This window comes from Toxorhynchites rutilus, chromosome 3, assembly GCF_029784135.1.
Source record: "Toxorhynchites rutilus septentrionalis strain SRP chromosome 3, ASM2978413v1, whole genome shotgun sequence".
Classification (NCBI taxonomy): domain Eukaryota; kingdom Metazoa; phylum Arthropoda; class Insecta; order Diptera; family Culicidae; genus Toxorhynchites; species Toxorhynchites rutilus.
The window spans coordinates 180,563,135-180,579,177 of record NC_073746.1 but is presented as its reverse complement, the minus strand read 5'-3'; the positions used below and the strand labels follow the sequence as shown (position 1 = coordinate 180,579,177).

Genomic DNA, 16,043 nt, shown 5'->3' with positions numbered 1-16,043 from the left:
AAAAATTTCCCTGTACAAAACGTTCAAGTCAATTCACATCACGCAGCTGAATGCCACTATATGGTTGTGAAGAAAAACTTGTAAAACATGTTCTAATCACATTCGTTTTCTCTTTTTGTTCCAGGCGAAAATAGCTGTACTATTAGGTGAACGGAAGGGTCAGGAATCCCTCAAATCTGACCTCATTAGGCGTATTAAAATGTTGGAATACGCGCTGAAACAGGAACGGGCGAAATTCTATCGGTTAAAGTACGGTGTCGATCCACCGATGAATGACATCAAACCTCCTTCGGATGACCCGGGCATTGGGACCGAAGTCGCTCCAGGTAACTCACCTTTTTTGATTTATTGCGTGTATGACGATAGGAGGTGTGGGTGGTAACGCCGTAATCTGTGTGTATTGCGAAAATCAACATACGTGCGATTGTCTGGTGTTGTTGGATCATTATTTGTATGATGAACCTTGACAAATAACGGAACTGTTAGGTGTCATCTAATGGTTCCCTTACGGAACTTAGCTTTATTTAGAACATTATTTTATTCGCGTGCGATTGCTATTCTTCACAGTCACTCAAAAATAAACGAAATCGAAAAATAAACGGATTTTCGTTATTTTTTTAATGTTGGAAAATAAGTTGGTGTTCGGTAATTTTGGTGATTGATTAAGATATATTCGAAAATGTTTTTTTTTAATTTTTGGATGCTAATACAGGGCAACTTCGATATAACGTACATTTTACTTTCAAAATTGTACGTTGTATCGACGCATAATAAAGAACTCAGTTCTTTCAGAAAAACAATATTCAAAAAATTATTCCTTCGGACTTTGAAAATGTGTACGTTAAATCGAGTGACGTTATATCTAGGGTACGTTATAACGAAGTTCCCCTATACAGGGCGGACTCGATTATATACAGTCTCGGATTTCTTTTCACTGTAATTTTTTTTTAATTCGTTTTTTATGCATATGTTTATCGTTGCAAATGCAAATTTTAAAAATATGTATTTTTGATTCGAATGAAAGTTTGTTTTCCGTTTGGGTTGGAGGAAATATGAGTTTTTCACAGCAATTGGGAATTTTTTGACTCAGGTGTATTATCGTCGTACCTAAATAGTGTCTTATAAAGAGTTATTGAGTATTGACGTAGAAAAATATACACTGAGAAAAAAAATAAGTTTTCTTTTTTTATTTACAAAAAAAATCAATTTGCAATATCTAAAATATGTATTTTTATTTTTTTTATTTTCATATAAAATAGAAGTCATGTAGAAAATTTTAAAAAGTAAGTCAAAGATGGTAAAACTATTTTTGACGAATTTTTATGAATTTTCGAGATTTCAAATTTTTGTATGTTAACAATAATTTTTAGCCACAAATTATAAATCATGATGTGATTTAAAACAAAAAAGCTCATTATTTTTCTCCTTCTAAATGCAGCCATTCTCGAGATATTTAAACAAATATTTCTAATTTATTGTCTTTTTAATAGTAAATAAGCCTTTTTAATATGTTTGTCGTATACCACATAAATTTCACCCTTGCCATATTATTTAAAGTCATACAGCATGGACCAAACACGAACCCAACGAGTCGCTCCCATACTATCCTGTGGTGCGTACCTAAGTTGTGCCGGTGAATGAGACAAGTTTTGAGCCTTGTCTTACTTTCCAACGAATACCATGCGCCTTGAGTTATGCAATCAATTCACATCGATACACCACGAGCGAGGTTCGATATTGTACGTTCTGGCATAGTCTAATCGCCACGAGTCTCGACGTTGTACGCAAAAGTTCATCGTACTACTTACGGACAAAACAACCCGTTTAATGTTTGCTGTCGTCTTTTTAACGAAGTATTTGTAGATTTTGACTTCAACATATCCAAGAACATTTTTAAAAATAGGATTAGTTAATCTGTCTGTGCGACTAATTTCGAGAACAAGTAAATAATAAATAAATAAATAAAAGGGTTAACGTTGAAAGATTACATTTTTTCTTGAAATAAGTCATGTTTGAAATATAAAAAAAGCATTTTTTCAAACTGGTTGTAATCGAGTCCGACCTGTATAGTGATTATGATACTGTTGGCAGCTGGGCGCATGGATGCTCTCCCTAAAACTGATGGCACGTTGTTCTCAGAAATTAGCGGACCGATCTAGTTGAAATTGACATGTAAAAATTAATCACCTAAATTGTTACATAGCCGTTTTCTGATATCTTATTTTTTCATTTTTTATGATTTTTGATATAGTGACTTTTGTTGAAAAAACAACCAATTATTTCTTCGAATGGTCGCCATTTTGACAATTTTCCTAATTTTCAAAAGTCTGTATGTAACAGATTAGATAGTTCATCTTTTACATTTATACATTCCAATTTCAGCCAGATCGGTCCACTAGATTATGAGTAAAATGTAGGGGAACTGCGGGTAATATGGACAGGTGATTGATTTGTATAGTTATATTTAAAATTTCAGATTTCTGTTACTGTGAACACCTTCTACATGTTATTCTGTAATACTTAAACCACCTTATGGCAATGAATACTGATCAAAGATGGAGAAGGGAAATAAAAACCTAAAATCATGCATAATTCCGCGTGTGGATGTAATTTTTGTTTTTATTGAATTCGTTTATTTTTAAAGGCACAGTTTAAAGTTTAAAGGAGCCGAATTCTTAAGTATATTTTTATAACTATACATAAAAATTTCATTAAATCTAAGGTTAGTAATGTAGAAAACCGATTACTCGCGGTCTATTCGAGTTTAGAAGGGTGACATATTATTTTTAGGAAAAGGATGGGATATAAGGAATGTGTTACAATGATGATAATCACACACACTCAATTCTTAATTCTATTCGTAAAAAAAAATAGAAAAACAGAGTGCGAAGTCAGATATTTTAAATGATTTTTGACATGCTGTATCTTCGTGAAGTATCAACGCATATCGATGGAATGTACATCATTTTGAAGCTGCAACTTTCAGGTATTAGTGTATTTTACATACACATTTTTCTTTTGTGTATGTGGTGTAATGGGCAACAACATCGGGAAGAAATAAAAAATCGATTTTTCTCTGTTTTTCAACAGATTTTCTGGACTAACACAATTTTTTGCTAAACAACTCAAAAGCAAATCCAATCAACATTATCAACCAGCTTTTATTTGGTTCCTAGAACGTTCCTGGAGGACCTTCCCATACAGAGATATTTCAGTTTGAATGAAAAATTACCCCTTCGTCTTTGATGATGAATTATTCAATGAAAAACCATCGCACCGCAAATCGAAAGGCAGTTTTGAAAACTCCAATAAATTCTGCACAAGAATATTTTTTTATTTTGACGAAACAAATGTATATACATTTTTTGCGTCAATTTCGAGAAAGTACCAAAAACAGAATTTTTATAGTGCTTTACAAAATTCACTGTAATTCTGCAAATATCGCAGTAAGTTCTAATGTTTCCAGGCAAATTTTTAGCCTAGTGTATTCCCTAAACATCTGTGAACACTCCATATTGATACGTTCAGCCGTTTTTTCTAGACGATTTTTTAAAATTTGGAGTAAATTAGAGGAGTATTTTATCGCAAACCGTACCAGAAGTACAAAATCCTATGCGACTCTCAGAACGAACGATTTTGAATTGTAAATAGTTCATTAGGGCACGCGTCACATTGGTGCAGTTCATCTGAAACATGCAACCACAGTATCCATGGCAAGTAACACGGTCGAGATCAGTTATAGGCCGGCTGAATTTGGCGCAATTATTTTCCATGCTTTGTGATGGTGATACAAAGCGCCTAACAGTAGACTGCGTAGTGCATGGTTTCGTTTGATGAAAGCTTGTACGCAACAATGGTTCGAAAGTGCGACAATAGACAGAAAAAACTGTTGACGAGGCGATGGTGGGGAAGTTCTTTGTTGTTTTGAAAGCAACTTCAAAGACATTTTGCACAACACGTATAACACACGATCAACAATGAATTAGATCAAAACTTCACTTAAAACTCGACAAGAAGAACACTAACAGCTTACTCAACAATGAAATACGAATTAAAATATGCAGTGAAACGGTTAAAAACGTGAATGAAAGATTCGCTCGGAATAGCATACAATTGCGATACAGCAGTAATGCCAAGTCGAAATCATGTTTTCTCAACTGGTGGTTTCGATATCTCAGGATCTACTCGATCGATTCGACTGAAATTTTTTATCAGCATGTTAAAACGAATCATCTAGAGCGTTACATAGCCGTTTTTTTGATATCTCATTTTTTCGATTTTTCATGAGCTTCTAAACGGCGATTTTTCATGAAAAATAACTCATTTTCAACAAAAAAGGCAGACATTTTCGCAATTTTTCGAATATTCAAAAATCCCTATGTTACGTTTTTGGTATTGTCCTAAGAATATCAGAATATTCATTGGGATTCGTTCTGCGACACCCCGTTGCTTCAGAACTGATACCACCAGCTATGGTACCGATTTTCAGACAGCATCTATGCATCCAGCTGTCAACAGCGCAATAATCATTATTCGTACACTCAAAAAATGTAAAATACATCCTCAAATATGCCTTAAACAATTACCAAAATACCCGTACACTTCACTTTATTCCTAACATTCGAAAAAAATCACGAAAGTTCATTATTTTTCGACCTTTCGACAGGGGTCGCTCCCTAATATCAAAATTCAGTTCGCTGATGGTTATATTTCGGTTTGAGAGTTAACAGAGAAGCGATATTAGGTATGTACGAAAAAGTAAATTCATACGTTAGTGAAAATTCAAATGATTGAAATACTTGTACTGGTGTGGAAATGGACAGTGAAATGTTTAGATCATATCTAATACATAATGGAAAGTGATGGAAGGATTGTTCAACTTATTTTTAGCTCGCCTTCTCTGTGTGTTTTATTTCAATTGTTGGACAGACAAACGATGAGAGGGAGTGAAATTATTCTTCTCGCGAGCGGTAAACCTCTATGCTTCATATATTACAAACCTGTCCATATTCCTCCCACTATATGTACATTATACCCGCATTGACAAAAATGTTTTACTTTTCGGTCTGTTTTAATTTCAGTAAAGAAACATTGAAGACACTTTTTTGTAAAACATTCAGCCAATCAATTCGAAAAACAGTATATTGAATTGCAAGAATCTGCATTTATGTTTTGGGAAGCATGAGTTTCCAAAGATATAACTGAAGTTCTACTTAACATGTCCGTTTTACCCCCACTTCCTCTACGAATAGTTTTAGAGAGAGCATCTACGCGCCCAGCTGCTAACAGCATAGTAATCACTATATTGGCATCCAAAAAATAAAAAAATATACGCCGAATATACCTTAACCAATCACAAAAATGTCCTAACACTCAGCTTTAATTCCAGCGTCTGGAAAAAAAATCACAAAAATCCGTTATCTTCGACCGTCCAGAGTATGACTCATTAGAAAAATGAAATTGATATTAGAAAATCTTTCATTAAAACTGTAACGGAATGTTGTTTTCCTTTTTCGTTCTGAAAACAACAATAAATTATTCGCCTTTTTTATATAGGATAAAATTTGTTGGTTTGTCCAGTCAAAGATCTGATCTTGAATTGTCCTCTTTCTTAAATGCTCTAGTTCAGCGCGCATGTGCCAAAAAAGGTATTCAAATGTTTTTGAACGTATAAATAATATTGTCTTTTTCGTGATTTACAGTAGTTTTATATGATATTTTCACGGATTCACATGTTTTAAAGTTTTTTAAAGTCCACCTTCTATAGGTATCAACGCGTCCCTCAATTAAATTAACTTTTAAATCAATCACTGGATGATTATTCGCTACGTATTTAGACCTTTTCTGGATCACAATCAGGGCCCGAAATCTTCGAAGGTGAAAAATGAAGACCGACTCTACTCTCAGTAGCTTCGTTTCGACTAGAACTGCTTCGGCAGTCGCCGTCAATAAAAAGTGACTTGACTAGAAAATGAATAGATTAGCGTTGACCAGCGAGGATGACTGGTGAACTAGTCCAGTCAGTGGTTATTTTAACTGGCACGACTAATGAATACAAATCTGCCTCTTCATTCAACTGACTTCATTCCACACTTCCATTTCCCCCTCACACTAATTTTATACCAGCGTACGCAATCTTATTTTACATCCATATAAAGAGGAACGAAAACTTAATTTCTGATGCAAAAAAGTAGTTACCCCATCAATGGACGGTTTATTGTCTACCCATCGTGAACTCAAATCAACGAACTAACTGCTATAAATGTCCTCGCGTTAGTATTAGTAAATAGCGAGTAAAATAGCGCACATACACTGCACGCTATTTTATACGTGTGAGTAATTTTCGTGTACGATACAACAAATCTAGCTCATCTGTAGCGTATGTCAAACCACGTTGAACTAAAACATCGTTGCATGCACAATGATACATGGGAGAGAGAGAGAGAGAGAGAATAGAGAGAGAGAGAAAGAGGAGAGAGAGAGAGAAGAGCGAGAGAGAGAGAGAGAGAGAGAAGAGAGCGAGAGAGAAACGTATTCGTTTCGGAGGAAGTCGTTTCAAAATGCAACGAAGACTGGGAAGAATGAAATGATATAGTCGAGTCATATGTGATTTTCATTCACTAGTTGCGTGAAAGCATCCTAAATCGGACAAAGCAACATCATTTACCTCAAGGATACTCAATCTATTTGAAAATTTAATATTTATCTTATTTATACAAAATATTTACCAAATCTAAAACATTGCGGTTCGTTAAGAGAGTAAACTTGACATCATTTTCTCATCAATAAACAGACATCAAATTCAGTAAATATCAAGTGTAATTAATAATAATTAATAAAAAAAATAAAAACAATAATATTTCCTACTAAAGTATTAGTCATTCTGGTAACAAGTTTATTCACGTCATTCACGTTTATTCGAGCTCCGTAAAAATAAAACAAAGAATATTTTACCATCCATTTCATCATTATTTGTTCATCTACATTTTAACAATAAAACGAAAATTGAACGGAGAAAAAATATTCATAACTAGAATAGTTAAGAGTTGATGAAGTAAGGGTTCGGAAAAAAGTTGTGCCATGGCGTACACGATTCCAGCCCTTCTACTTATATGGAACACAAAAATCGAACAGATTCTGAATCAGTAAAGATGTCGCTATCGCATGAACCTCGGACAAGTCAAAAAATTTTTTTTTGACAAAATGGCGCCCGTTTGAAAAGCAAAATGCGGTTTAAATCGTTTTGTCATACGTTTCCCGATTTTTTTAAAATAGTGAAATCTAAAAAAATATTATTTTTTAGAGGTTCAGTAGAACTTGAAATATCGTGTACGCCAGTTTGAAAAAAACTAGTTTCGAGAAAAACGCGTTTGAAGTTTTTTGTTAAGGCCGTACCAGGTTAGATACCGCATCACTGAAATGGCTCTAACTCGCTAAATAATAGGCTTTCCGATAAGTGCTTTCTAGGGTATATTCTTGAATGCCTGAACCACAGAAATATGAAAGAAAAAAATTGTTTTTCTTTCAAATTTCTAGACTAAAATCCTGCCTTAAAGGCATTTTTTGTACCTTTAACCTGTTTGAAAGGTAAAGACGTAGATAAGTTGGAACCATAGAAATGGGATACCACTTTATTCCCTATCCAAACAAACGCTATGAGTAGCCAACAATTTCGGTCTTACGAATGAGTAAAACGAATGGATCGATTTGTGGACTGAACCTCAATAGATTATGTTTCTCCAAATGTTTAAGCTCGAATATTGATAACACACCTCCTCTGAATCGGTTTCCGATAGGAGTAATAATGTTTTGGATTGAATATCGCGATAACTTTCATACCGATTATTCAAAAGCCAGTCTTTGAAAAGGAAAACAAAAGAAAAGCATTCCGAGCCCATTTTATCCTCTTTCTTAACCGGTATTATCTTTCCCATTCTTCCAGATCCCGAAGTACCGTACAGCTCTGTTTCTAACATAACATGGAGGCAGGGCAGACAACTGCTGCGTCAATATTTGCAAGAGATTGGTTACACCGAAACCATCATCGACATTCGTTCGAATCGGGTCCGTTCGTTACTGGGCCTGAACAACAATGGAGAGCAGGAGGAGAACATAAACCCAAACGTCAACGGAGGAAACGAAACCAACAAACGTGCTAGTGAGTCACAAGGTTTGTAAATTTAGTTCGATTTTGGGAAATCAGTCGGAAGCATAATATTTCATCTATCCAACCAGGTCGTCGTACGCCGGCGAAAAAGTCTCAAACTTCCTCGATAACTGAAGCAATGATACTGGACTCGGAAGCGGCAGTTATAGCAAATTTCGAATTTCTAGCCCAAGCTGATACGGAAATGTCCGATGATGATGACATGTCCGATGAAATAGGCGAGAGCGAGGAAACGGACATGAAAACGACAAAGCGAAAAGCCAAAGGTGTTACTATGAATGACGGTAAGGGGAAATAAAACCAATGCTGCTAGAAAATGTGTCATCTGAAAAATCTTGCTTTGTTTGCTATCGTTATACTTTTTTTTATTTTTGCAGATGATGTTGATGCTGAAGCGGATGAAGTAATCAATGAATTAAATCTACTAACAGAAGGTGAGGACAGCAATTTGACAGAAAACAGGAAAGCTGACGGAGGGGATTTATTTGTTGGTGAGTAGTTCTCACGAGAGTAAAACTATCTCGAAAATTTTGTTCTGTTCCCCTCCGTCCCTACATTCGTCGAGAATTGGTGCCACTGGCACGGAATTATGTGGCCCAATATGAATCTATTCGGAAAGAACTGTAAGATTATTAGCATTTGTCATTTTATGTTTTAGTTTGTTGCGTATCGTTCTGATGATCAACGTCAAACGTTAAGCATCAATTGCTCTCAAAATCTGATGAATGACTTTGATGGAATCGGACACATCAAAGAACGTAGAGAATTTATCCACGATGTCAGACAACTTGTGAAATCCCCATTGGGGTTTGAACAAGGACAGTAGAGGTTGTTAGTGTCCCTCGAGTGCTGGGCAGTTTAAGGGTGAACTACTCCCACGGAAGCCTGGAGGGGTCTGATTTTGAATTCGCTGCGCTTCGTTTTGTAGGTAACCCAACAGGGGGATTCACCAGAGGGACTTGTCCTTGAGCTTTGAGAGTGGACAGGGATTCCCTTGGAAAATAACCGGTGTGCGCTCGTTAGCTGTGTCCGCTTCCATTTTGTCAACTGACAACGCGGCGAAGATATTGCCTGTGTTGATTGGTTGTTGTTGATAAACCAGTAGATAAGCGTTCTTCAGAGTTTCCGTGAAAGTTCGCCTGGAACGTTTTTTCAAAGAGCGATTCAATTTATCCCTGTCGTTCATGAATGTTTCACATACAGGGAGCTCGTTCCTGTTCCTTATCTTTGCGAAGCTCATCCACAGGTTGCTCTCCGAAATTGGAAAGTTGATGCAATATGTCGCCATGGGACAAAAGTTGCCTCAACTCCTCTACCATCACGTTGTTTGGGAGGGCGGTGACTCGGAATAAGCTTGACGGTATAATTTTCGGAAACTGTCCCGAGCTGCTGGCAGTCAAGGATTTTTACAGTCATCGGGGGGCAGCTGTTTAAACTTTCCAACGCCATAACTCGCAATGGATTCGCACGTCAGGCCTTTTCGGTTATCAAAGGCTTATTATCGACTACTTGAGATGCCGAATTGTTCTTGTTCCCCTTATCGCGAAGGGGCACAGACATAAGCATAAACGTCCACACCCTGAAAGACCTTCTGTGTTTCTGAGATTACGTGTAAATCCTGCCCGCGGTGTACATTGGCCAAACCCGTTGGAAGTTCAAAGTACGTTGGAGGACCACAGGAACGCCGTGGGCAATAACAGACCCAAAGATTCAAGTGTGGCAGCCCACTCCACGGGGCTAAACAATAAAATCGACTGGGACAACGCGAAGGGGATGGGGATTACAACACTGGGAAGTCATGCAACCAGATGTTTTTTATTTATTTATTTTGTGTTCAGTCTTCGATGGACTCGTACAGACTAATCATAACTTAAGCTAATAATTTAAGTCTACATATAAAACATTGTCGGGTGATATGAAAATCGAATTGATCACAAACAACACTAAAGGCCTTAAGACAGGAACAGAAAGAGCTGTTGAATCCATAATTAGTCCTGTGTCTAGGAATGGCGATCAAAGCAGAGTGTCGCAGCTGTCGCGGGGGTACGGTAAATGATATTTCTTGTAGAAGATCAGGACAGTCAATGTTATTCGTCAGGACGTCAAATATGAAGAGCCGCTGTAGTCACAACCTTCTTACCGACAGGAGCTCAAGATTGATCAGACGGCAACGATCTTGGTAATCAGGAAGGTTTGAGGGATCATTCCATGGCAGGTTCCGAAGTGCGAATCGTAAAAACAGCTTTTGGATACGCTCGATTCGTATTATCTGGTACGCGTGGTAAGGTGCCCAAACCGGAACAGCGTATTCTAAGATGCTACGTACTAATGCGCAAAAAAGCGATTTGAGTGCATACACATCAGTTAGCTGAGCAGCATTACGGCGAATAAAACCAAGCACGGAGAAGGCTTTTGCCGTAGTAATGGAAACGTGCTCGTGAGATCGAAGTTTACAATCCATTATCACTCCCAAGTCGCGAATAGACTGTACGCGTTCCACAGAAGCACTGTCGATCCGATATTGGTGTGAGGATGAAGATCGACTGCGGCTAAAAGTGATCACTTTGCATTTGTTTATGTTCACACTCATACCATTCTCGTTGCACCAGTTCAGGACGATGTTGATGTCGGTTTGCAATAAAAAAGAGTCAATTGGAGATGCGAAGACACGAAAAATCTTGAGGTCATCGGAAAAAGCAGCTTTTCGGAGGATATACGAAGACAGACATCGTTGATGAAGTGGACAAATATCAAAGGGCCCAGCACACTCCCTTGCGGTACGCCAGACGGTATGTTGAATGTGCTGGATCGTGATGAGTTGAGCTGTACAAATGCCTTTCGATCCGTTAGATACGACAATAGCCAGTCCGCAATCCAAGTCGGAAAACCTATGTGTTGCAATTTATGCACTGCGTAAGCGTGTGGTACCGTGTCGAAGGCTTTCGAAAAGTCGATATAAACAGAGTCTACTTGATTTCGCCTTCGACCTCACGAAACAGAAACTTGGAGTAGCACATTAAGTTGGACACAGTGGAACGATGTGGTATGAATCCGTGTTGATGATCTGAGATAAACGGCAGTGTTGCGTTTAGTATGACGTTATGCATCAGGGATTCTAAAACCTTTCCCAAGCAACTGAGAATCGAAATTCCACGATAGTTGACGACATTGTACAAGCTGCCAGATTTGTGAACTGGAATCATAGAAGCGGTTTTCCATAAACTCGGGAAGCATCTCTGTTCAATTGAGCTGTTGAATAGCATCGTCAAAGGAACCGCCAACGATGCCGCACATTTTTTAACTAACAACGGCGGCAGAGCATCCACCCCGGCTCCTTTTGAAGCATCCAGTTTAACCAGTGCACCGAGTACTTCTTCGTTGGAAAAGCTGAAGATCGGAAGGTGGATATTATGAGTTGGTACGTTGTTGAAACATCCCGGCCGAGGTACAGGTGAAGTAGAACAAAACACACTTTGGAAGAAGTCAGAAAAAAGATTGGCGGCTTCGTCAGCTGTCAGGCTGTGGAGTCATTGTAGACCACATTGATTGGCACGAGGTTGGTAGCCCTTTGTCCTTTAACGTACCTCCAGAACATCGATGGGTTTTGTTTCAAGTTAGATTCCAGTCTGCATATATATTGTTGATAACTGGAAGTGTGTAATTCGTTGTATGATGATTCAATTTGACGCAACCAGTCTCTATCCACATCTGATCTGAGAGCAAAGAATCGTTTACGTGCTTTCCTTAGTCGGTTACGCAAGTTACGCAGCGCAGCTGTCCATCAAGGTTTCCTGCTAACGCTGCTTAAGTTACGACGACGGCGCGGGACATTTGAGCGAATAATTTCGTTAAGTTTGTCGTAGAACAGAAAAACATTTGCGTCAACAGACCGTTTGTTAAGAAAATGCTGCCAGTCGATGGACGAAAACGCGACGTTCAGCGAATCAAAATTGCATCGCCTGAAGTCCATGTCATTCTCATTCGAAGCTGGGAAGATTTGGTGGCAAGTGACCGAGCTTTGTAAGTCCACGAGCAGGATGAATGGAGGGTGATGTGCGTCAATGGGCAGCAGTGGTAGTGGTGGCTGAAATACCTCAGTGATATCCGGAGAACTCGTGAAGGCTAAATCCAGAAGCCTGTTGTTCGAATTGGCATGCGAATTCACTTGAACCAAGCCACACGACGAGATGGGATCAGCTAGATTTGTCTCTTGTTCACTGGACGCGTTTGATGGTAAGTATCCGTTGATGTCCTCCTCGAAACACCATTGTAGATGTGGAAGATTATAATCACCAATAAGCACGACAACGTCGTTCGGTGATGAACGATCCAATAAATATTGAGCAGTCACGGCGTGAGCTGAATATAGCCCAACATCTGAGCCCGGAGGAATATGGACAGCAGAGATAAACAGCAAACGGTGAGGAAGTAATATTTTTACAGCAACCTGTTCTAGCTGATTGCAATCAACTATGGACACCGCCGTGCAGTGCAGTGTCGGTTTCACAGCAACAAGGACGCCACCTCCTCTCGAGTGGTTACTAGTAGCCTCGTTGCGATCGCACCGGAATACGGTGTAGTCCGATGTAAGCTCTGTGTTGCAGATATCGGATTTGAGCCACGTTTCGGTAAACACGATTATATCGTAGTCACAGCACGATAGTTTTAGCTTTAGTTGTGTCATTTTAGTGCGAAGGCCTCTGACGTTCTGATAGTATATAGATAAAGAGCTGTGATCAGGTTGAGGCACTCCGTTGCTGACGCTGATTGTTGTCATGGTACGTGAACAATCGAACCCGCCGGCGTGGCAGTTGGACATAACGTTGCCGGGAACTGCAGGTTTGTTGCGTCCTGGAGTTGAAACACGTTTCGTAGAGAAACTCGAGGGTTGACGATTAAACGGAATAGTACTGAAACCAAACAACGAATCAGGGGTTGTACTGATCGGTGAATTAACGTACTTGCCTGATGAGACAGGCTGGACAGCCCCATCACCATGTTCGAACACAGGGCCGGGACGACTGCGGCAGGAACCGATGAAATATGGCTCGACTGTGCTGAAAGGATAAGGGCTGTCCATAGAGCCTTTTTGTGCGCGTCCCGGGTTGACCACATTGACAGATTTACGTGCTGGTTGATCGTTTTTTACAAATGTTCATTGAATGGTTTTTTTCAATCAATTGACTGATATTGTCCTAAAAAGTCGATTTTCGCCCAGTCGAGATATTTCGAGATATTTCCAGATATCGACATTTTATGCATTTTTAAGTCATTTGACATCGAAAATTCGATTTCGATTTTCTTAATTTCCTCCCCTGTTGGCGGAAGTAAAACCCCGTACACTAAGATTTGATAGCATATATTTATCTGCTTCAAAGCTGCAAAAGTAGTTACAATTAGGTTTTAATAACAATTTTAGGTATTTTAGGCATCTTACAATTTAGTGCATTAGTTCAATTTTGGGGGTTAGAAACCGCACTATAGAATAATAAATTTTCTCCACAGATGTGGGAACTAATATCTAGAATAACAAATTGAATAATAGAATAACCAATCATGTACACTACACTAGGTATTTAAATAATTTCATACGGTAGTAACAAACTTTTAAGTAGGATAATTTAATCAATTCACTCCACTCCACTTAACACCAGGATCAATGAGGTCGATCGTATGATTCAGCCGGATCTAGTCGATTGACAGATCGATCGAGTCTGCGTCACGACCATTCTCCCTGGCAGCGGGTAACGTTTCCGTTGAAGCGTCGCTTTTAGATACCGGGTGACCAGATCCACCGTCTCTGTTGCAGATCGGTAGACTTGCAGCAACATCCTCCGCCGGGTGCATCTTGCCATTGGCCAAGACTGCACGGTTCTTTTCTACGTCCAATAAGGCTATCTTCGTTACCGGTCTGTGCACGAGTCCGCCGGCAGTCCGTATGATCGCCTATCGTACGCGTCCGTCCGATCCCCGAATCACTCGCTCTACCTGTCCTCTGGTCCACTCGTTACGCTTTCCTTCATCGGTGATGAGAACCAAGTCACCTTCCGTAATCGCCCTCGCCGCTTCTTCAAACCACTTCGGCTGACGGCGAATGACCGGCCGGTATTCTTTTAGCCACCGTTTCCAGAAGATGTCCAGCTGGTTCTGGATGTCCACCCATAGTTCCTGGAGCTTTCGCTGCTGATATCGTATGCCTCTACTCGGTACCATAGCCCCACTCGAACTTCCGAGCAGAAAATGGTTCGGTGTCAGAGTTTCCGCCTCATCCGAGTCTAACGGCAAGTACGTCAGAGGCCTAGAGTTAACCATACTCTCTGCCTCCACAACCAAGGTCCCAAGTCCTTCCTCATCAAGCTTCTCATCTTCGTAAGCATCCCCCATCGCAGCCTTCACTGACTGGACCATTCTTTCCCAGGCGCCGCCCATGTGTGGGGCCCAGGCGGAATGAAGTTCCATTTGCACTGTGAACTGGTGAAGGTTTCGGAGAGCCCCTTGGCGATTTGTTGACGAAGCAATCGTTCGGCGCCGTGGAAGTTGGTCCCGTTGTCGCTGAATATCTCAACAGGTGCTCCTCGACGGCCGGTGAACCTTCTGACAGCGGAAATGCAGGATGAAGTCGTTAGGCTGTTCACAATCTCAAGGTGGACCGCGCGTACCGTGAGGCAGGTAAAGAGAGCCACCCACCTCTTCACGCGGGCTCTTCCTTGCTTCACCGACACCGGTCCGAAATAGTCCAATCCACTGAAGCGAAACGGCCGGCTGAAGGCTTTGAGACGACTTGCATGTAGTGGTCCCATCGGGGGAATGTGCGGTCGAGCTTGGCGAAGTTTGCAGATCCAACACTCACGGCTGCATCTTCGAACTTGTGTTCGCAGACTAGGAATTTCAAACTGCTGGCGAATCTCGTTGACGACGGTCCCTGAGTTCGCGTGTTTATACTTCCGGTGGGACAGGCCTACCACGAGCGAAGTTACCTCACTTTTCTTGGGAAGGATCACCGGGTATCGCAGATTGTAGGATGCTTGCTTGGCTGCCCCAATACGTCCGGTCTGCGGCAAGATTCCGTTCTCGCCCAGCCTTGGAACAAGCTTGTACAGGGAGCTGCTTTTCTGAATCGGTTGTATGTCGCCTCTCGCCACCGACTTGTTTTCGGGAGGATCACCATCTCATCCGGAAACGATTGCCACTCCACCTGTTGCATGATCACTCCTTCCGCTGCCTGGAACCTTTCCTGTTGCAAGTCGCCGGATATTTTGCTACGCTCTCTGCTGACATTGTTGACGAAACGCAGCACGTAGGCAAGGGTGCGATGTAGTCTCTCCCATTTGGAGAATCTTTTAAACTGGATAACTGGCTCGTACGCGAGATGCCACAGGACAGAGGCTCGTATCTCCTCCGTCTCGATGCTGGGCATCGCTGGTGAAATCGACCATGCGTCTTCTGGATGCTTTAGGAACTCTAGTCTCGAGAACCAGCGGCTATCGTTACTGGAATATGGGCCTTTTCCCCTCTTGGTCCCTTCATTGGCCGGGTTGGACGCTGAAAGCACGTATCTCCACTCCTCCACGTTGGTAGTTTCCAAAATCTCGACTACTCTGTGGGCAACGAACGGTCGATAGTTGCGAGGATCCGCCCGGATCCAGGAAAGCGCCGTAGTGTTGTCCGTCCACAAGTTAGAATTCTGTGATGGGAATGGTATGGTTTTCCTGGACGAACTTCAGCATCCGTGCACCGAGTGCGCAACCCTGCAGTTCGAGCCTGGGTATGAACATGGGCTACAACGGTACGACTTTCGCCTTTGCTGCAACCAAGACACACACTCCGGAAGCAGCGGAGCTCATCACGCGTAGATATACGACGCAGCAATACGCCG

General features: G+C 40.6%; 1 protein-coding gene across 8 annotated transcripts in view; it reads left to right on the top strand.

The window, feature by feature from the left end:
* Positions 1 to 16,043, top strand: part of LOC129775217 (striatin-3) — a 42,127-nt gene that overhangs the window by 20,437 nt on the left and 5,647 nt on the right. For 7 of the 8 annotated variants that reach the window (XM_055779623.1, XM_055779626.1, XM_055779619.1 and 4 more), the window contains exons 3-6: positions 125 to 326; positions 7,943 to 8,170; positions 8,236 to 8,451; positions 8,545 to 8,658. In XM_055779623.1, the coding sequence (XP_055635598.1) occupies positions 125 to 326; positions 7,943 to 8,170; positions 8,236 to 8,451; positions 8,545 to 8,658 (760 nt within the window). The remainder of the gene's footprint in view (positions 1 to 124; positions 327 to 7,942; positions 8,171 to 8,235; positions 8,452 to 8,544; positions 8,659 to 16,043) is intronic. The other variant, XM_055779627.1, reaches the window with a different exon arrangement.